At 43.0% G+C, this 22,746-nt stretch overlaps 2 protein-coding genes across 5 annotated transcripts in view; one reads left to right on the forward strand and one right to left on the reverse strand.

The window, feature by feature from the left end:
• The window catches only part of GSAP (gamma-secretase activating protein), an 87,759-nt gene extending 67,769 nt beyond the window's left edge, over nt 1-19,990 (reverse strand). For 2 of the 4 annotated variants that reach the window (XM_080666613.1, XM_080666615.1), the window contains exons 1-5: nt 19,776-19,965; nt 6,642-6,718; nt 4,033-4,089; nt 2,018-2,087; nt 1,652-1,705 (exon numbers count right to left, since the gene is read on the reverse strand). In XM_080666613.1, the coding sequence (XP_080522739.1) occupies nt 1,652-1,705; nt 2,018-2,087; nt 4,033-4,089; nt 6,642-6,718; nt 19,776-19,884 (367 nt within the window). In that variant the 5' untranslated portion in view covers nt 19,885-19,965. Of the gene's footprint in view, nt 1-786; nt 810-1,651; nt 1,706-2,017; nt 2,088-4,032; nt 4,090-6,641; nt 6,719-19,775 lie in introns of those variants that run through there. The other 2 variants (XM_080666614.1, XM_080666616.1) reach the window with 2 other exon arrangements.
• Nucleotides 10,941-12,382, forward strand: LOC308247464 (tubulin alpha-1A chain-like; the record flags this gene model as incomplete). Its single annotated transcript, XM_080666618.1, has 1 exon — nt 10,941-12,382. Exon 1 carries the CDS (start codon nt 11,027-11,029, stop codon nt 12,380-12,382), a length of 1,356 nt encoding a protein of 451 aa, XP_080522744.1. The 5' UTR covers nt 10,941-11,026.
• Nucleotides 19,991-22,746: the final 2,756 nt, after the last annotated feature.

Genomic DNA, 22,746 nt, shown 5'->3' on the forward strand with positions numbered 1-22,746 from the left:
GCAAGGATCTAATCCAGCCTTGTGACTGGGAGGAATACAAGCAACTGGGCCTGTCTCTCCTTGGGAAAGGGATGTATTGGCCCAGGAAATCAGGGTCAATAGGTAACCAGATTTTGTTCATACCCTTGTTTTAAAGGTCAGGACACCAATATCTTAGATCCTATTTCACTTAAGCTCATCCAGTTGCATTACCTCTGAAGTAAGCATTGCACCTGATTCTAAGAAGAGCAGAGAATGCTAAGAGCAGGACAGGGCACAGAAGAGGGAAGAGGACTGCTGTGGTTCTCAGTGTAACATGGCAGGAGGGATGGTTGGGTGAGTAATATACATGAGATTTCAGAAATTACATCCTACTCACCAACATCTCCCAGAAACTCTTCTGCTGAGGTCCCTGAAAATGTCCTACCCAGACTTGACTCTCTCTAAGCTCGCTCTGTGGGAGCCCAGGAGTGCCTCATAAGCCTCCTGTGGAAAGTATGTAAAAGGAGTTTTCCATTACATGCAACTGCAGGTGAATACTTCTGAGTGGGAACTATGCTAACAAAAGGAGTTTAAGTGCCCAATAGACAGAGCAGATGGAACAAACACACTGGATTGGAATAGCAAGAGATTGAAATGAGATCCACTAGGCCAGAGGTTGAAAAACAGGAGTCCATCGGATAGATTCAGCCACAGGTGGTTATCATTGCCCAAGGAGAATTTTTTAAAAATATTTGAGCCAACTTTTAAAAATAAAAGTTTTGGATCAATGTCCTTACTTCTCTTTTTTAAAAAGAAAATCCTCACCTGAGGATATGTTTTAATTGGCTTTTAGAGAGAAAGGAAGGGAGAGAGAAAGAAACATCAATTGGTTGCCTCCACACATGCCCCAACCAGGGATTGAACCCAAAACCCAGGTATGTGCCCTGACCAGGAATCGAACCCACAACCTTTTGGTGTACGGGACGATGCTTCAAACAACTGAGCCACCCAGCCAGGACCATACTTCTCTTGATAAACTGAAAAGCTGATCCCACTGGGCTTCCTTCGAAGATGGGGCACATGCTCAATGGGGCATCCCTATAACTCACCTTCAGGGCAATTGCCACACCTCTTTGCAAACCACTATATCCCTAGCTGAATGCATAGTGCCTAACCCACTGCAGGCACTCAATATTTATTGGGTTCTGAGCAGAGAGATGGATATTATAAAATGTTAAAAGGATGGGAGGGGGGCATCACACAGATAATAAACTATGAAGTGGGCCTTGGCAAATGAGTAGAATTGACTTTTATTTAGAATTGATGGACTACTCATATTGCATTATGTATTGGTCAATAGTTAACCAGATATTTTTTAAAAACGGTATTGTTAAAGAAATACCAAACTTTTACCAATCCTTTACATCAGCTTCTGACCATGGGGTTCTAGTATGTTCTCAATGTTTACTTTGCAGGTGCTAATTGCCTTTTTATACTTCTGCCGTTTGCTGTTATAATATTTTCTGTACTTACTTGTTAACTTGAAAAAAATTTAAACTTTTACATGCTTGACATGACCTTTACCTTTTCATTCTGAGATAAAGCTATTTATAAAGATGCCTGAAATTTGACTAAGTCATTCAATAAATCTTCATCTATCAGTAAGCACTAAAAAGTATAATTTCATTACCTGGTTGAAGCTCATTCTTGCTTCCTTCTTTAGTAGATTGAACTAAACTTGCAGCTAATGGAAAAAGAAAAATAATAAGTCATTAGCAAATGATTCATGCAGTGGCTTGTTAAAGTTTACTATTTGCTATGTGAATTAAGTGAGGGCTCAAAGCATCTGTCAGGGATGATTAAGGAGGAATACCAAGTAATCTTTTTTGTAGGTAGACTCAGTAGATTCTTTATTTCACATCTAATCCGCTAAGAGCTTCCCGTCACAGAAAATCATTGTAATACACTAATCAAATATTGTAAACATTCAATACTTTGAAACTAAAAAAAATGTAATTTAGTTTTTGACATGTAGCATTAAAAGAGTTCAACTTACCAAGCAAAGTTCTCTCACTGTTGACAGAGCAACTGACAACTTGCAAGTCTTTCTCGAACGTATAGAGATGCTATTAAAATAAAGCATTTTTTAATTGGGGGTTTCATATACAGATTCCCATTTAGCTGTCTACCAAGTATCATTGTGGCAAACGTTTTACTAAAGAACCCTCAATGAACCCATTTTCATACGGAGGGATTTCTGATTATTTTTTTAAGAAAAAAAAGTGTGCTATTGGGGGCCATGTTTGGCACTGAAACTTGGCAGTTAGGAGCACAGACCTTGGAGCCAAACTAGACCCAGGTTTTAATCCTGACTCTGCCACTTGCTAGCTGTGTGGCTTTGGACAAGTCACTCAACCTTTCTATCCACCCATCAGTAAAATAGGAATCATAATACCTATCTTATGAAATTGATAGAAGGATCAAGGGAGATAATCCATATGAAGCACTTAATACAATATTTGCCATACATAAGCACTCAAATGTTAGTTATTAAAATTATTGAGGCAAGTAAAGTTTTAATCAAATTATATAACATGACATAACTAGCCATGTCTAAGACACTGTCACAAGTACATCTCTTATAGGACTCGTATTTAGTGCATTGGCAAAGTAATCTATCTTTACTTAATCTTTATTTTTATTGTCTTGCTGCTGTTTGAAATTTTGCAAACATTTGCTCCATTTCCTTGAATATTAAAGAAAATGAAAATGGTCACTCAGAAGAAGGATGTGAGACACAGAATGAGGAACTGGAGACAATTACTTATATTGGGCAAACTCAGAGGATAAAGAAGATAGAGTCTTAGATGTCAGAGGAGAATGGGTTAAGAGAAACAATAAAGAGTAGAAGTATTAAGAAAGTAATTAGTACCTGCAGGCAAAAAAAATCCCTGAGAACACACTAGAATCCTATGGCCAGAAGTTGATAAAAAAAAAATTTGGGGAAGTCAGAACACACTAAATTACAGAAAATGAACTTTGAATAAGAACTAATAAGAAGGCTCTGAATTCATGTGAGAATGTTTGGTTTCCTTTGACTCTTGGTCTAATTGAGGAATTCTAATTTGCAAAGAAGAATCATGGATGTATACACTTAATATTTAGTGTTTTATCCTTTTAATTATAAAATAGCATGAGCATAATCTCCATATTTAAAACATGCAAACACTACCAAATAAAAAGTCAAAGCTAACCATTATGCTCACTCAATCCTAACTCTCTTCTAAAATGAAACATGATGGTAATTTGCTCTTTAGCCTTCTGGAGTTTTTAAAATGAGTTTTTAACATATATTTATGCACATGTGTAGCATAGTTTTCTTGCAATTTTTTAAAACATAAGTGGAACATATTACCCTGGCAACTTGTTTTGTTCATGCAGCGATGTTTTGGGGAAGCTTTTGTGCCAGTGTATATTTTTAGACTTCTTAATCCCTTAACAGTTGTAAATTGTTTTTATATAGGCACAAAATGACTTCCTCCCATTTGCCCCCCAAAATAGACAAGCCTATCACATTATCTATTGCCTTATGTGGGTGGCTTGGGGAAAATTTGAGAAAAGCAGACTAGGTTCTATACCTGGATCTTTGAAAAGCTAGATAAGTGAAGGTTAAGCAGAAGCAGAACTCAGAGCTAGAGGTCGTTGTGAGATCCTGAGCTTTTAGGGCACACAAATCTTGGAGAGGACACTGGACTCCCTACATTCCTACAGAATATTGGATAATTGGCTTGAGCCAATTTCGCTTAAATCTCAAAGGACCAAGAGACTTCAGCTGATGTTTTGGTCCAAAAGACTTTGCACTTAAAAAAAGAGAGAGAGAGAGAAAGAGAGAGAGAGAGAGATAATGGTGCTAAGAGAGGGCAAAAGGGAGAAGAAAGGCAAAGAAATAAAAACTAAAATTTTAGAAAATAAAATGAGAATGTGAATCTAGAAAAAGGAGGCAGAAAGAAGGAAAACTCTAAAAGCAGTAAAGTAACCAATGAGTAATTCATAATCAACGGTGACTTTTACCTCATTTTGTCTGGTTTGGCAATCATATAATCCAAAGACGACATTTTCCTTATCATCCTAAAAAAATGTAACTGGGTGTTTAGTAAATGTCATTGTTTAGAAAGTTAGGATGTTACAAGTTTTAAAACAAACCTGCAATAAGGCAATCAACATTGGCAACTAGCACTCTAAAGCAGCCGTGGGCAAACTACGGCCCGCGGGCCGGATCCAGCCCGTTAGGCTGTTCTATCCGGCCCCCGGAGCCGAAAGAGCAGAGGGTTCTCTTGCTCTCCCCTCCGCTCCTTCACCAGCAGCAGTGTTAACATGGCAACGTCGGGAAACACGGCCGCAGCTCCTTCTTCTGAGTGGGCGGATTTATATCCGCCCATTCAGTAGAAGGAACAACCTCTCAATCTTCCAGAGGCTCCTTGTAATGCCCGCGGACGCGTCCCCCGACATCACCCTGGGAATGCGTAGACACGTTATCCTGGTGATGTAGGGAGACACGCCCCTGGAGAGCACAGTATCAGAGCATTAGCTAAAAAGGAGACCAACAACACTGTTCCCACTGAAGTTGATGTTTTAAAGACTAAAAACCTTTCAACCCAGTCTACATTGCCATCTACATCTACGTCCCGAGCATAATTCGGAAGTTGAACTAAAGAAAATGTTTAATTTACTGTTTACACATTTTGTTCTTTTCTATTTGTTTTAGTTTTAAATTAGTTTATTATATTTAAGTTTAATTTGAAAGGCTTTTGTACCTTTCCTTTGTTAGGCAATTTTATTTTGCCTTTGCCATCTTCAATATAAAGTATGTTATTATGCTATGATTCCTCCATTTTTTGAAGTTTCAAATTATAATAATTAGTGTTTACATTCTTCTTGTTAAAATGTTTGAAATGAATAAAACTACTGAAATAAAAAAAAAAGACCGTACCCTTTTATGTAATGATGTTTACTTTGAATTTATATTAGTTTACACAAACACTCTATCCATGCTTTTGTTCCGGCCCTCCGGTCCATTTAAGAACCCATTGTGGCCCTCGAGTCAAAAAGTTTGCCCATCCCTGCTCTAAAGGCAGCATGCTGTGCCTATCAGAAAGTGACAGAACCTATTTCAGCTCCTTGCCTGGGCTCAAAGGGTAAAATGGATTGAGAGTGTACAGCTCAGTGCGTTTGGGGCACACTGTCTGGTAGGACTGAGCATGGCAAAGGGGTGAATCTCTTTATACTTCTATCTATTTAAAAGAATATATATAGTGAATATTGGGAGTTGCTATATCAAGGCTATGGTATTCTTATAAGTAAAACATTTTTAATCATACAGTTTCTTAAATGCAGCATACTTACAGATACAACTTAAAATAATAACTTTTTAAGCAAAAAAAAAATGTACAGTGATACAACTGTGCAAAGCAACTGGTCACTGAATTATTCTTTCACGTTTCTCTACTATAATAAAGTTAAATTTTCTTTCCTTAGCCTAGCCAGAGGTGGCTCAGTGGTTGAGTGTCAACCCAGGAACCAAGAGGTCACAGGTTGATTCCCAGTCAGGGCACTTGCCTAGGTTGTGGGCTAGATTCCCAATGTGGGGCATGCAGGAGGCAGCCAATCAATAATTCTCTCAGCATTGATGTTTCTATCTCTCTCATCTTCTTCCTTCCTCTCTGAAATCAATAAAAATATATATTTTTTTTAATTTTTTTTCTTTCCTTAGAACACTTAACATTGAAAACGCATTGTTGCCCAGCTGGAGTGGTTCAGTTGGTTGAGCAATGTCCTATATACCAAAAGGTTGCCTGTTTGATTCCCAGTCAGGATACATATCTGGGTTGCAGGTTCAATCCCTGCTTGGGACATGTACAGAAGTCAACCGATTGATGTTTCTCTCCCCCCTCCTGTCTTTTTCTCTCTCTATCCCTTACTCTCTCTAAGTATGTCCTCAAGTGAGGATTTAAAAAAAGAAAAACAGCCCTAATTGGTTTGGCTCAGTGGATAGAGCATTGGCCTGCAGACTCAAGGGTCCCAGGTTCGATTCTGGTCAAGGGCATGTACCTTGCTTGTGGGCACATCCCCAGTAGTGGGTGTGCAGGAGGCAGCTGATCGATGTTTTTTTCTCATCGATGTTTCTAACTCTCTATCCCTCTCCCTCTCTGTAAAAAATCAATAAAATATATTTTTCAAAAGACAGAAAATACATTGTTAAATAATAATGCCTCAAAAGTCTGAGCATATCTAAGTCTGAACAGATGATGTAGAATAATCATATTTTATATTTCCTCAAAGAAAAAAATTTAACATATTAATTGGAATTAAACATCTTCTACTGGGCACTTTTTCTATAGAAAATGGAACTTTTCATTTATTAAAAAAAACTGAGTACTATATCAGACATTATGCACAGTTTTATTTTATTTAAAAAAGAGAAGACTGAATTTAAATCACCCCATTGAATCTCCAAAAATAAAAGAAGTGATATATTAAAGATTAAATGTCAATAAGAAATATTTGTTATCCCTCAATAAAATAGAGCATAAAATTTTAAAGAGACTACAAATGGTTAATATAATACTAAATTTTATGCTATGTATATTTTACCACAATGAAAAAGAGAGATAGAGACATACCTTATAGGTATAGATTATATTTCCATTTCTTTCAACATTTAATATACGTAAGCTCTCATAATTATTTTCTAAAACACCTGAAAGATAATAATAACAAGTTAATACTTAGCAGGAGATCTTTAAGAACATATCTATACTAATAAAAGGGTAATATGCTAATTAGACCGGATTGATCGGACGTTTTCTGAACATCTGACATCCTTCGGGACAAAGCCACAGTGGTGGGGGCCGAGGCAGAGGCGGTTAGGGGCCATCAGGCAGGGGAGAGCAGTTAGGGGTGAGATCAGGCCAGCAGGGGAGCAAGCAGTTAGGGGCAAGATCAGGCCAGCATGGGGGAGCAAGCAGTTAGGGGCAAGATCAGGCCAGTGCAGGGGAGCAAGCAGTTAGGGGCAAGATCAGGCAGGCCAGCAGAGGTGGGTAGGGGCAATCAGGCAGGCAGGCAGAAGTGGTTAGGAGCCAGCGGTCATGGATTGTAAAAGAAATGTCCGACTGCCAGTTTAGGCCCAATCCGGGTAGTCGGACATCCCCTGAGGGGTCCTGGATTAGAGAGGGTGCAGGCCAGGCTGAGAGACCCCCTACCCCATGCATGAATTTTGTGCACCGGGCCTCTAGTATCCTATCTAATAAAAGAGTAATATGCAAATTGACTCACTCCAACACACAACATGGCCGCCCCCATGTGGTCAAAGATGGCTGCCCCCATGTGGACACAAGATGGCCACCACAAGATGGCCGGCAGGGGAGGGCAGTTGTGGGTGATGAGGCCAACAGGGGAGGGCAGTTTGGGAGGACCAGGCCTGCAGGGGAGGGCAATTGGGGGCAACCAGGCCTGCAGGGGAAGGCAGTTGGGGGGGACCAGGCCTGCAGGGGAGGGCAGTTGGGGGGGACCAGGCCTTCAGGGGAGGACATTTGTGGGGGACCAGGCCTGCAGGGGAGGGTAGTTGGTGGGGGGGAACCAGGCCTGCAGGGGAGGGCAGTTGGGGGGGACCAGGCCTGCAAGGGAGGGCAGTTGGAGGAAACCAGGCCAGCAGGAAAGGGCAGTTAGGGGCGATCGGGCCAACAGGGGATGGCAGTTTGGGGGGACCGGGCCTGCAGGGGAGGGCAGTTGGGGACAACCTGGCCAGCAGGAGAGGGCAGTTGCGGGTGACCAGGCTGGCAGGGGAGGGCAGTTATGGGCAACCAGGCTGGCAGGGGAGGGCAGTTAGGGGCGACCAGGCCGACAGGGGAGGGCAGTTAGGGGCAATAAGGCTGGCAGGGGAATGGTTAGGGGGTGATCAGGCTGGCAGGCAGAAGCAGTTAGAGGCAATCAGGCAGGCAGGCAGGCAGGCAAGTGGTTTGGTGACAGCAGTCTTGGATTGTGAGAGGGATGTCTGACTGCTGGTTTGGTGCCAGCAGTCCTGGATTGTGAGAGGGATGATGGGATCGGGCCTAAACGGGCAGTCGGACATCCTTCGAGGGGTTCCAGATTGGAGTGGGTGCAGGCTGGGCTGAGGAACACACACACACACACACACACACACACACACACACGCATAAATTTCATGCACCGGGCCTCTAGTATATATATAATATTAGTGAAAAACCAAGTACAAAGAATACATACTGATGACTCCATTATATAAAGTTTAAAAACAGGCAAAGCTAATCTATTGAATGAGAGGTCAGAATAGTAGTGACCTTTAGGGAAGAGGAAAGGAGTAATAATTGGGAGGTATATCAGGAGCCCTCTGAGGTGCTGGCATGTTGTATACGTTGGGTATACTGATTTGCTCATTTTATAATAGCTCACTGAGCTGTACACTCTTGTCCTGTATATTTTTCTGCATGTATGTTATACAACCAATTTTAAGCACTATTAGCTTTTGCTTTATGTATGTTATTCATTAGGGGTATAGAAATGTAGAACTGTTATAGCTTCCTGGTGGATTAACCTGTCAGAAACTCAGCAGAGCTGTCACAGGAGCAGATTACATCAAAAAGCTAATAAAATCAGGTAACAGTCAAGCCTTTTAACACTTACTGTGATAGTAAAGAAAAAGGTTAAACCAGAGAAAACACCACTTCCCAGTCCGTTTGCCCCATGAAATGGATGCAGGGTCAGGCAGATCAGCAGAGGTGGGGATCTCCCACTGCTCAGGGGGCCTCCAACAAAAGGTTCCTGCAGCATTGCAGACCCAAGGGCTCAGGGAAGGAGGAGGGAGAAGAGCTAAGCATGGAAAAGTACTGAGTACTGAGTCAAAGGGGAGAAAAAGGATCTTCAAGGTTTCCCTCCTTTTCCTGCTGAGATGTTTTCCGCAGAGGCACCTAAGGAAGATCTCTACTTCAGGTTCCTGATAAAAACCCTCTGGGCTGGGAATTATGTATAATTTTATGGTCAACCAGGGGGCTGGACTGCAACTCCCTTTAGGGCCTGAGGGGCACTGGCTATGTACCAAGTCTGGTTTGGAGAAGGCAGCTTTCCCCCATGAGGCCTGCCAAGTAAAGCTTTTGTAATTGCATATGGTTGGGCTTGAAAAAAATCAAGGCTTTTAACCAGGAGCTGGACTAGTCAACCCTTTCATTCATTATAAAATATCCTTTAACTTTAAAAATTCTTTTTACTGTAAAGGCTACTTTTTCGGATATCAGTATAGCTACATCAGCTTTTTTTTTTGGTTAGTGCTGACATATAACTTTTTCTATCCTTTTATTATTACTCTTCTTGTAACCTTATATTTAAGCTGTGTCTTAAGGTAGTATCCTTTAAAGTATGTAATCTATTTACACTTAGATATATCGGGTTTATATCTGTCATTACTCTTTATTTTCTATGTAACTCAATAATTTTACTCTGTCCTTCCCTTCTGGCTTAATTGCAGTTTTATTATTTCAGTCTCTGACTTATTAACTTGTCAATTATATACATAGTCTGTTGCTATTCTTTTTTCTTAAATGTATTTTTATTTTTTAAATTTATCTTTATTGTTGAAAGAATTACAGATGTGCCCCTTCCTCCCCCATTGACCCCCTCCCCCCCGGCTCCGGCCCCTGCCCCCTCCCCAGGCCTTCACCACACTATTGTCTGTCCATGGGTTATGCATATATGCATATAAGTTCTTTGCTTAATCTCGTCCCACCCCCACTCCTTCCCTCAGTCTGTTACATGTTTCAATGTCTCTGGGTCTATTTTGTTCATCAGTTCATCACATATAAGTGAGATCATAGGATACTTGTCTTTCTCTGACTAACTTATTTAGCTTATTCTCCAGGTATCTCTATGCTGTCTCAAAGGGTAAGAGATCCTTCTTTTTTACAGCAGCATAGTATTCCATTGTGTAAATGTACCACAGCTTTTTTATCCACTCATCTACTGATGGGCATTTGAGCTGTTTTACGATCTTAGCTGTTGTAAATTGTGCTTCTATGAACATAGGGTGCATATATTCTTTCTGATTGGTGTTTTGGGATTCTTAGGATATATTCCTAGAAGTGGCATCACTGGGCCAATGGGAGTTCCATTTTTAATTTTTTGAGGAAACTCTATTCTGTTTTCCACAGTGGCTGCATCAGTCTGCATTCCCACCAGCAGTGTTCTAGGGTTCTCTTTTCCCCTCATCCTCCTCAGCACTTGTTTGTTGATTTGTTGATAGTAGCCATTCTGGCAGGTGTGAGGTGATACCTCATTGTCACTTTAATTTGCATCTCTCTGATGATCAGTGACTTTGAGCATTTGTTTCATGTGTCTCTTGGCCATCTGTATGTCCTCTTTGGAACCAAGAAAGACCCCAATAGCTGCAACAATCTTGAGAAAGAAGAACGAAGTAGGAGGGATCACAATATCAGATATCAAATTACACTGCAAATTCATTGTAATCAAAACAGCCTGGTACTGAAGCAAGAACAGGCATATACTGTATATATATGCAACAATAAGAATTAATTTGCTATAACATACAACATAAATAACTGAGCAAAAGAAGCCCAGATCCTATCCTCTCCCAAAAAATATCATCAACTGTATGATTTAATTTATACACAAGTTTCAAAAAAAGGCAAGATGACTCTATGGTGCTAGATGAGTGATAGCGTGAAAGGAGCCTGAGTGGGAGCTTGGGAGTTTATTAGTGTTCTCTTTCCTGCTCGGAGTGCGAGGTGCATGGGTGTTTCTTTTCTGTTTGAAAGCCATATTTTATTGAAGGATATAAAGATTCTTAACACAATACATCTAACATGTACGTTAACTGAGTACCATGCTTCTTCTAAAATTTTACGCTATTCCTTCCAACTCTAAAGTTAGAGGACTTAAGAGGTTCTCTTACATCGACCGCCTAAGAATCGCACTGTAAGAAGCAACAACCTCTCCTCTTCCTCTCCGCCATCCGCTCAGCAGCCTCAAAGCAGCAACCATGCGTGAGTGCATCTCCATCCATGTTGGCCAGGCTGGTGTCCAGATCAGCAATGCCTGTTGGGAGCTCTACTGCCTGGAACACGGCATCCAGCCCGATGGCCAGATGCCAAGTGACAAGACCATTGGCGGGGGAGATGACTCCTTCCACACCTTCTTCAGTGAGACAGGCGCTGGCAAGCATGTGCCCAGGGCAGTGTTTGTAGACCTGGAACCCACAGTCATTGATGAAGTTCGCACTGGTACCTACCGCCAGCTCTTCCACCCTGAGCAGCTGATCACAGGCAAGGAAGATGCTGCCAATAACTATGCCCGTGGACACTACACCATTGGCAAGGAGATCATTGACCTCATTCTAGACCGAATTCGGAAACTGGCTGACCAGTGCACAGGCCTTCAGGGCTTCTTGGTTTTCCACAGCTTTGGTGGGGGAATTGGTTCTGGGTTCACCTCTCTGCTGATGGAACGTCTCTCCGTCGATTATGGCAATAAGTCCAAGCTGGAATTCTCCATTTACCCAGACCCCCAGGTTTCCACAGCTGTAGTTGAGCCTTACAACTCCATCCTCACCACCCATACCACCCTGGAGCACTCTGATTGTGCCTTCATGGTTGACAATGAGGCCATCTATGACATCTGTCATAAAAACCTCGATATTGAGCGCCCAACCTACACTAACTTGAATAGGTTGATAGGTCAAATTGTGTCCTCCATCACTGTATCCCTCAGGTTTGATGGGGCCCTGAATGTTGATCTGACTGAATTCCAGACCAACCTGGTGTCCTATCCCCGCATCCACTTCCCTCTGGCCACATATGCCCCTGTCATCTCTGCTGAGAAAGCCTACCATGAACAGCTTTCTGTAGCAGAAATCACCAATGCGTGCTTTGAGCCAGCCAACCAGGTGGTGAAATGTGCCCCTCGCCATGGTAAATACATGGCTTGCTGCCTGTTGTACCAAGGTGACGTGGTCCCCAAAGATGTCTATGCTGCCATTGCCACCATCAAGACCAAGCGTACCATACAGTTTGTGGACTGGTGCCCCACCGGCTTCAAAGTTGGCATTAATTACCAAACTCCCACTGTGGTCCCTGGTGGAGACCTGGCCAAAGTACAGCGAGCTATGTGCATGCTGAGCAACACCACAGCTATTGCTGAGGTCTGGGCTCGCCTGGACCACAAGTTTGACCTGATGTATGCCAAGCGTGCCTTTGTCCACTGGTATGTAGGTGAGGGCATGGAGGAAGGAGAGTTTTCTGAGGCCCGTGAGGACATGGCTGCCCTTGAGAAGGATTATGAGGAAGTTGGTGTGGATTCTGTTGAAGGAGCGGGTGAGAAAGAAGGAGAGGAATACTAAATTTAAAATGTCACAATGGTGCTGCTTTTACAGGGAAACTTATTCTGTTTTAAACATTGAAAAGTTCTGGTCTGATCAGTTCATTTGTATGTAGAGCAGTGTACACTCTCATATACAATTACCGGCCTATGCTTTAAAACAATGCTTTGTTACAGATCCAAATTGTCAATTTCTCTGATGGGTTTGAATAAAGTATTCCCTGTCTTAAATGAAAAAAATAAATAAATAAATAAAGTTAGAGGACTTAAACACTGGTAGATACAACATTTAAACACTGGTAGATACAACATTGATAATTATCATTATTGATTAAGGAGAAATATCTATTTTTCCAATTTCTTCAAAATTAATTGCTTTAACTTGACTCATTTTCCTCACACATGAATAGTGTTTTAGATGTTAAATATTATGTTCTGACAAGTTCCAATATTTAGACAAAACATATGCAAAATACCCTATAACTCATAGCAAATTTCAGTTTGTATTGCTGGTTAAAAAGGAAAAAATACGGTTAAAAAAATAAAGATAATTGGTGAGCTGGACCCCTGCACCAGAGCTGGAGGTAGGAAACATTTAGAGAGACAAAGCGTAGGTTTCATTGAGAATTCAGGTTTCTACTGAGAACTCTCTTCCCTCCTGAAAGGAAGAAGTTGCATGGATCTTCTGGGGGCAGGACAAAGAAAGGGGAGAAGTGTTTTTTATATATGCTATACATACTTTTCAATGTATATTGGGCTGTCAGACACATTTCCCACTGATTAAAAAAAGGAGCTTCCTGCCCTGGCTGGTTTGCTCAGTGGTTAGAGCATTCGCCCGTGGACCACAAGGTCACAGATTGGATTCCGGGTCAAGGGCACATACCTTAGTTGCAGGTTCAATCCCCCGTGACCTGACCAGGGCCACATGGGGGAGGCCACCAATCCATGTGTCTCTTTCACATTGATGTTTCTCTCTCTTCCCACCCCGCTCCTCTCTCCCTTCCACTCTCTCTAAAAGTCAATGGGGAAAATATCCTGGGGTGAGGATTAAAAAAATAAGCATAATCACTTGGTCTCTTAGAAGAATAACATGATTCAATCAGATTGCTACTCAATAGCACTTCACAATTTTCAGAGTTCTTATTTCTATTTCATCCACACTATGTAGGGTATTATAGGTCCATTGTAACGATAAAACAACGGAGTTTAAATAAGGTTAAGATACTTGGCCAGTAATCATACAGGGGAAAAAGTGGCACAGACTAAACTCAAATCTTAGAAAATGGTAAAGAGAATGAATTAAATTTCTTGTACCACACTTACAATGGGAAAATGGATAATTACTGAAAAACCCTTTTACAGTAAATTTTGTAGACAACTAAGGAGAATTTCAGTGAGTTTCTTTTCACGCTGCACATGACTCAAAACTTCTGGAATGCAATGTGTCAATACTTTGAGAAGTGTTTTGTTTTTTTCTTTCAAGATTTTAAAGATAATGAGAGACTTTTTCCAAAGTACACTTAAAAGGTTTCAGCTAAGATAAGAAACTCCTTGACAAGAAATCTTGCTAAGAAAATCCAATTTCCTTGCAAAAGCACATCTACTTTCAAATTACTAAAAAATTGAGAAAAATGTTCTCCAAAAAGTACAGATCACAACAAACAGTATATGCTTATTCCTTTAAACCACTAGTTCTCAACTCTGGCTGTGCACTAGAATCATCATGAGAGCTTTTAAAAGAACATTAATCCCCAAGCTTTCCTCCAAAATACTCTGATTTTATTGGGCTGGTGAGGGGCCTCGTCTCTTGTGTATGTGTTTTTAAGTTCCCCAGGTGATTCTAATGTGCATCCAGAGTTGAGAACCACTGAACTACATACGGGGTGTCCCCCAAAAAATGTATTCACACTTTGAATAATTATAAAGACAATGTTTATTAAAATACATTTCATGCCAAAACCGGTTTGGCTCAGTGGATGGAGCGTCGGCCTGTGGACTGAGGGGTCCCAGGTTCGATTCCGGTCAAGGGCACATAACTTGGTTGCGGGCACATCCCCCGTGGGGGGTGTGCAGGAGGCAGCTGATCGATGTTTCTCTCTCATCGATGTTTCTAACTCTCTATCCCTCTTCCTTCCTCTCTGTAAGAAATCAATAAAATATATTTTAAAAAAAAATACATTTCATTTTCAAAATGTAATAGAATCAGCTGTTAAAAGTGTGTATACATTTTGGGGGGCACCCTGTATTTATAATATACAGGAGTGGGCAAAAGTAGGTTTACAGTTGTGAGTACATGAAATAGAGTTTATTCTTTTATTATTATTAATTATTGTATTGTTTTCCATATGAACAACTGTGGGTGTACTTTTGCCCACCCTTACATATTAAATAATATTCATTATATAGCATAACTAGGACCAGCTTATAATGTAACCATGTTAGACAGTTGAAAGAAATAATAAAAAGAATACCTTCAAGGGTCTGTTAGGTAGCAGTAACTGCCGTTTAAATAATCCTGCAGTGGTGTACAAGGTTCTCATCTCAAAAACATTTGAATTAGACAAACTGGGCATTGTGGAAAATTCAGAGACAATGTTTCAACACACACCATTAAGCCATCAGAGCCCTCCTTCCCTGGATAAGTTGCTCATGTTTTAGGCACACCCTTGTAAAAGAACTATGTAATAACCTCTTTGCTTATTCATCCTGACTTCTCCCAGTAGTTCATCACAGGAAAGTCCAGAGGAGGAAGTTTAGCAATTTCAAATGAGGAAATGAGGTTTAACCTTACATGAATACTCAGTACTTATGAAGAAAAAAAATGTAGCATTTTGATAGATAAGAAACTTGCATAAATAAACATACTAAAGAAAAGGAGGGTACCTAGATATTAAAAGTGTTGGCAAGTCATAACTCATGGAAAATTGAAGCCGGTTTGCCTAATTCACATAAATCCTCAGGCTCAACATGACCAGATATTATAATTCCTAAACTTATGAGGTAAACACCGTCATATGATTTAAAAGTCATATTATGAATAAAATGAGACAAGGCAAGGATAGGGTGATTGTTAAGAAGCAATAAAAAGATATGGACATGAGAAAAGGACACTAGGAAGGTAAAAGGAAGGACAGTAAAACAAAGAATGATTAAGAAGCCAGAAAAGGAGGCCCGTGTCTATGTGGAAACGTGATGTGTGACAGAAGTGGCTTTGCTGTCACTGAGTGGTGGTAGGGCTATTTGGTTAGTGATTCTACAACAATTAGCTACTCACATGGAAAAACAATAAAACTGGATTCCTACATCATAAATTTCCATATGGATTAAGACAAAATATGAAGAGAAAACCTCTAGTACAAGTTAATGTAAAAATGTCTTCATGCCTACTGAATAAGGGAGGATTTCTTTTAAAGTTTCCCAAAAAGCATAAACCACAAAGGAAAAGACTCATAAATTCAACTCAAAAATTAATTGTTTATCAAAGGCACCATCATGAACTTAAAAAAAGTAACATTGAGAGAAAATATTTGCAACATACATGATGAATAAAAGACTAGAATCCAGAATACGTTTTTTAAAAATCCTTAAAAATAAATATGAAGAAAAACACCACACAATAAGAAAGTGGACATAAGAATGACAGACATCTCATGGAAGGAGAAACTCAAATGGTCAATAAATATATAGATATTTAACCTCAGACAACAATTAAATAATATTTAGACCCACCCACTTGACCAAAAAAATCTAAAATATGGAAATATTAAGAGCTTGTGAGGATATAGAATACCAAAAACATTTCTATACTATAAATGGGGTTATTAATAAGTTCAACTACTTTGGAAAGTAATTTGGCACTATCCAGGAAGACTAAAGATGTGTAGAGCCGATGACTCAGCAACTCCACTGTTAGACATCCAGCCTAGAGAAACTTGCACACTGTGCACCAGGCAGCATCCACAAGGTCAGTAAAAGCACTGACGGTGGCAGCATATTCCAGAAGCCTCCCAGATGTCACCAACAAGAAAAAGGATAAGTGCAGATGGGTTCTTGAGGAAGCACTCTGAGACAGTTTAGTATCCGGATGTTCATTAGGGAGTGCTTAGTAAAGTGGGATTAAAGCATTCAGAAGGAAGGAGAAGTCAAGATGCAATGGAGGCCCACTAGCTTTAGGCAACCTCGGGGTCCTCCACAGGGGAACCTGTAGAACTGAAACGGATGGTCAAAGTTGTCCTATTTTAAGTCAAAATGGCAAGGCCTTTATACCCCACCTCAAACCCTAATTAGAAGTGGTCCACACCCAAAAGGCCAGTCAGCCCTCTGTCAGCGCAATCCCTGAAGGTCTGACAGCTGAAGGCTATCTGCTGACCACACTCACAGCACCTGGGACAAGTCTTTCCTTGAAAGGAGGATCTAAGGCCCAGGGGTCCTCAAACTTTTTAAACAGGGGGCCAGTTCACTGTCCCTCAGACCATTGGAGGGCCGGACTATAGCTTTAAAAAAAAACTATGAACAAATTCCTATGCGCACTGCGGACCCGGGACGAGTCGGCTGCTAAGCAGGACAGGCAGCGGCACCCAGCAGGCTGGATAAATGTCCTCAGCAGGCCGCATGTGGCCCGCGGGCCATAGTTTGAGGACGCCTGATCCATGTTCACCATATTGTTGTATATTCACACAATGGAATACTATATAGCAGTGAACATGAATGACCTAAAGCTATAGCAGTCAACATGGATAAATCTCACAATATTGAGAAGAAGCAAAAGCAAAAAAGAATACATATTGTATGCTTTCATTTATTTAAAATTCACAAACAAGCAAAATGAATTATATTTTCCTTAGGGAAAATTACATATGGGTTAAAACTATAAATAAGATCAAAGGGATGTTAAAATATAAACGTTTAAATGGTCATTACCTCTGGGAGATGAGGGTTAGAGAGAGAAAAAGGAGCAGATAGGGGACGCAAGAGCCTCTCAAAGTCTTGATGTTTTTCTGTTTTGAAGGTGGGCATATGGTTTTGTTTTGTTATTGTTACTACTTATAGCTTACGTGTATTAAAATATTCCTTTGGATAATTGTTTTAATTTTTAAAAGAACAAATATTTTCTTCATTTATTTCAGGAGAACCCATTTTCCCAAAGTTCAACCCAGAACCAGGAGATGCAGTAACCAAATCTGGTCTCCTTACTCCTTGACTCCTGATTGATTAAAAGAAGGAATTTCCATGGTTAACCCTGGCTGTTTTGCCAGGAATGTGTCATACTTCACCAGTGCTACCAAGCACCACTATGAAATCCTCAATTGTATTTGTTGATGTAGAAATCTTAAGGCTTCAAATTTAGATAGCAAGTGTGCAGGCAGGAGACATTACAATGGTATAATTATTCACAATTTACATTTGAAAAGCTGAGACTTTGAAAGGAAAGTAATTTGCACAATGTGTGAAGTAATAGCTGTGCTAGAAATAAAATGGAATCCCAGACTCTCCTGCCGGTGCTACAAATTACAGCAGACAAGAAATTAACTTGGGGTGGGGGGGGGGGTGAGCTACCTCCCACTGGTAATTATCAGTAGTAACCATTTCTGTCAGTTTAACACTAATATCTTGCTAAGGTGCTCTGCAACAGCAAAAAATTACCAATATTTTTTTAAAAACTGGTATTTTTAGTAAGTTTACTGTCTGAGGACCCAGCTTTCGGTTGTTTAGTGGAATGTCAATACACAAATTTCTATTTCTTCACAGATGAGTACAAGACACAAGGAAGCCAAAATCTAACTGGCTCACACAGATTTTCAGTCACAACACACATACGGAAACAGATGACTGTGGCATTTCACACTTCATCTAACTTCTTTGCAGACATCTGCCATTTAGCTATGTAAGGTGGATGTTCAGAGAAAAGACCACTTTGTGGGGGAAAGCAGACTTGGAGCTGCCTACTGTATTTTTAAAAGTTAAACCATCCAAAGCTCTTTAGATATTCAGGTGACATTTTAAAATTTCCCCCAAAGTGAGAATTTTTGCTAATAATGACACTAGTCATTAGTCAAACTCAAGCCTTGAGCTACAAAAACATGACTCCTTATTTGGAACTAACAGCCAAGAGGCCAAGACAAGAAGGAACCCTACAAATGTTCCACTGAAGCCTCAGGGCAGTGTGAAGATATAAGGTAAGGATAGACACCTCCCACCAGAATTAAGGAGAAAGGAGTTGTAAATATGGGTAATGTGAGAGTCCTTCCAAAAAAAATGTCCTCCAGCAGTCTACAGTATCTAAGGAAAAACAAGGGAGACTGAGAAACACGCACAAGGTGGCATCCAGGGGTCTCACTTCTTTGAAGCTGAATGTAAGCCCTGACGATGCACCATTGTATACAGCACACTCCACACACACACACACACACACACACACACACACACACACACCCCACCTGGGAAATCACAGAGTTCCCCTTTCAAGTGTTGATTGATCCATGCTGGGGAGGTTCAAACGTCACGTTTTACTCTCGGATCGAAATCAAAACAAAGGGTTTTTTGGTGAAGGAAGCCTCAACTGCCAGGAATGCATTCCGATTCCGCCTGAGGAAGCTGTGCAGGAAACCCGAGCATCCATCCGCCTGCCTCGGGCCGCCCTGGCTGCAGGCGGCGGGCTCGGTGCTTCTTCGGAAAAGAGCGCGCCGTCAGCCCACGGCTCCCGGCCTGAGCGCGGACCCCCGCCCCCTGGCACTTCACACCCAAAGCGGCACGTCCCCGCAGTCACAGCCCCTGTTCACACAGATGCAGCAGCGCGTCTCCCATACGTGAGGACACACCGTGCGACCCTTAAGTATTTATCTAAGTTTCTGGGTGTCCGTGATTCTTTTCCTCCTCACAACGCAAGAACTTCCAGGAGCCTCTAGTCTGGTCAGAGCCCCGAGCGTGGTGAACCTTCCTCCCCTGGCAGGTGAGATGCGAATGGAGCGTAAGGAACCGCCCTGCTCCGCGCCCCGCAGCCTGGGGCCTGGGAGCGGAGTCTCGCCGCGGCTCCTGCACGCCTGCCTTCCGCGGATGAGATCATGCTGAGGTACCCCCAGTGCCCCCCGCCCCGCTGCTGAAGGTGAATTTCTGTGGGCAACGAGCTAGCCAGAGGCTGGAGGACTCGCCAGAAAAATAAATGCAGCCCAAGGCCGGCCCCTCCTACCTTCTCCCAGTGGCCCGGGGTGAGGGTGGCACAGCCGGACTCCAACGAGGGAAGCTCATGCCTTGGGCGCTAACCTCCCCAGGTTGGCAGGGGCCACGGGCTGCCCACCTCCTTCCGGTTTGGTCGGGGCCCACCACCCCGCCTGGGAGCCCGCAAGGATGAACGACTGACTCCCCGCCTCGCCCGCCCGCACCGGCTCTCCGCCACCCCGGACGCGCGCCGCCAGCACCTGCGCCGCCTCCTCGGACCCCAGCGCCCGCCGCCGCCGCCCGCTGCGCTCGCAGCCAGGGAAGCACGTCCTTTCCGAGATCGAAGTCGGTGACCAGACGGAGAGCCATGGCCCGGACGCGGCCACGGGGCAGCTCTGGGGCCCCGCACCGCGGGCATTCCCGGCCCGGGGTTCGCCACCCCGTCCCTCTCGCCCTGCGCCCGCCCCTCCTTCCTCTCCCCGCCTCCCTGGCCGGCAGCTTTCGGTTCTGCCTGGTCCCGGCTGAGAAGCCCGAGCGCCGCCTCCTCCCGGCCCACGCCGAGCACCCGAGCTGCGCGGGGGACACGCTGGGCAGGGGGAAGGGGACCGAGGCGCCGGGCCCAGGCTCACCGGCCGGGGAACCTCAAGGTGCACCCTCCGGGCGACGCACAGAAAGGGCTGAGGATCTGGGGTTTTTTACGGGCTTTGGAGATGTGGCTAAAGTTTAGCCGCTAAACCAATGTTTTACAAACTGTTGCACATCAGGTGTGGGCGCGCCAGGCATCTATCTCTCCCTTTCCTTTCTTTCCCTTTCCTTTCTTTCCCTTTCCTTTCTTTCCCTTTCCTTTCCTTTTCTTTCCTTTCTTCCCTTCCCTTCCCTTCCCTTCCCTTCTTTCTCTCTCTCCTCCCCTCCCCTCCCCTCCCCTCCCCTCCCCTCCCCTCCCCTCCCCTCCCCTCCCCTCCCCTCCCTTCTCTCTCTCTCTCTCTCTCTCTCTCTCTCTCTCTCTCTCTCTCTCTCTCTCTCTCTCTCTCTCTCACACACATCCCCTGGTGATTCCACTTTGCAGTGAAGTTTGGAACCCGCTAGGCTACAAGTGTTAGTAGCTGGGTCTCCTGAGAAGATTCAAGTTCGTGGCACTGGCAGAAGTGGTCCGCATTTGGGGCCTATTGGACCCAGTTTCAGGGTAGTAATGTCTTATGAGCAGTATTTAGGTAGTAAGTAGCTGCAGGAATCATGTGAATACGTTGCCTCTGTTTAAGAGAGATAATGGAGACACCAGAAAGGATTAGTCAGCTTAACATAGACAGGTCCTCTGTCTGTTTATGGGTTTCCCACCAGTGGCTTCAGTGAAGCTGAATTGTTTAGGATTCTTTCTGCAATTGGCCTTTCATTCTTGTGGGGGCACCTCCTCATCCCCATCATCACAACTACATCCAGTGTTTTCTGAATCTCCTCACAGCTTTCTTTTCATTCCTACCCACAGCATCCTAAGTTTACTGCCAGCTCCAAACCCTCCTGAACCAGGTTATTACTCACCCTAAAACAAAGCTGTCCTCATGTCCCTATACAGAGACCGTGAGTCGCAGCTGTCCACGGCAGAATAAAGCGCCTACGCTTTACTGAAACCTTACAGCCTTTCACCCAGAACTTCAGCTCCAGGCTAACCTGACTTACAGAGCCCCTCTGATTCTACCCTCTGTCCTCGGAGAGAAATCACCAGGCCCTTCCAACCTGGATCCACAAAGCCTTCCCAGCCCTGAACTCCTAGAGAGCTATTTCTAGTACACCACATATACGTCTTGAGACATGAAAACTGAATCTTGAGTCTTGGCACCCCTCTCTGCCCTATTGCCTTCTACCAGGGACTAACAGAGCACCTTGAAAGTGCTCAACAGTTATTGAAGAATAAGTACAGTAATCGGAAGAAACCCTTTGTCACCTGTTCCTTAAAGCTAGGGTCTGAAAACGACCTGCATTGCAGTCACCTGGGGAGCTGTTTTATAATGCAGATTCCTGGGCTCACGTCTAGACCTGGGCAAGTTCCCAATATGTTCCTTTTTGTCAGAGCCTCAGCTGATTCTTGGGCTTGCTGTGGTTTAAAAACTACTCTAAATAAAGGTTAAAGAAGGGTTTCATGATGGCGATGTTATAAGTGGATCTTTTTTGCACCTCCTGCCAGAACCAGAACTGGAAATAAAACTAAATTGGGCAACATTCACCCTGAATTACCAATTGAAGACTACTTGAAGAGGAGACTTTTAGCAAGGAAGAGCAGAAAACACCTCAAGGCTGATAAGAAGGGTGGGGTTGCAAGAGCAGCCCAGACCCCAGACTGGGCTCCCCATCAGCCCACATAGCCCTGAAAGCCAGCAGGGCTTCTATCCGCCAGGGAGCCTGCCAGATACAAAGCCACTTTAAAAAAAACAGCACAGGATTTTCCCTTGAAGCCACTCACTAAGGCTTAAGTAGAGAGAAGGTAATGAGGAGAGTCAGGGGTGGGAGATACTGCAGGGAGACCTGAAAGAGGGCCAGCTGGGATATCAGTGATCAGTGCATTCTGCAGCCATTTTCCTGAAAGGCACAGCCCCTCCCAACAGCAACAGCTGGGGGGCAAAGGGGGGAAGGCAATTACCCCACCCTCAGGGATACAGCTTGCCCCACTCCCAGGAATTCCGTTCTCCCCACCCTTGGGAACCCAATGGTGCCCCACCATGCCCCTTGACCCCTGTTGGGGAGGCAGTGGTCTTAAGAGTCCGGCCAGTCTCAGAGGGCATCAGTGACTGGCTTTGAGGTCGGGCCATTTCCCCCACTTTCCCAGGAACCTGACTGGTGCTTCCTCCTCATGGGAGGGCTGATAGAAACAAGGAAACAGCCACCTTAAATGACACACTAGACCTGATGGATTTGATACTTACAGAACATTTCATCCCAAAGCTGCAGAATATACTTTCTTTTCAAGTGCACATGAGACATTATCAAAGATAGACCACACGGTTGGACACAAAGTAAGTCTTCACAAATTCAAGAAGATTTAAATCATATCAAGCATCTCCTCAGATCACAATGGCATGAAACTAGAAATCAACTACAAAAACATTCAAACACAGGGAGGCTAAATAGCATTTTATCACACAATGACTGGATTACCGATGAGATCAAGGAAGAAATTAAAACCTTCCTGGAAACAAATGAAAATGAACATACAACAACCCAAATCTATGGGACGCAGTG

This window comes from Plecotus auritus (assembly GCF_963455305.1).
Source record: "Plecotus auritus genome assembly, chromosome: 4".
Lineage (NCBI taxonomy): Eukaryota > Metazoa > Chordata > Mammalia > Chiroptera > Vespertilionidae > Plecotus > Plecotus auritus.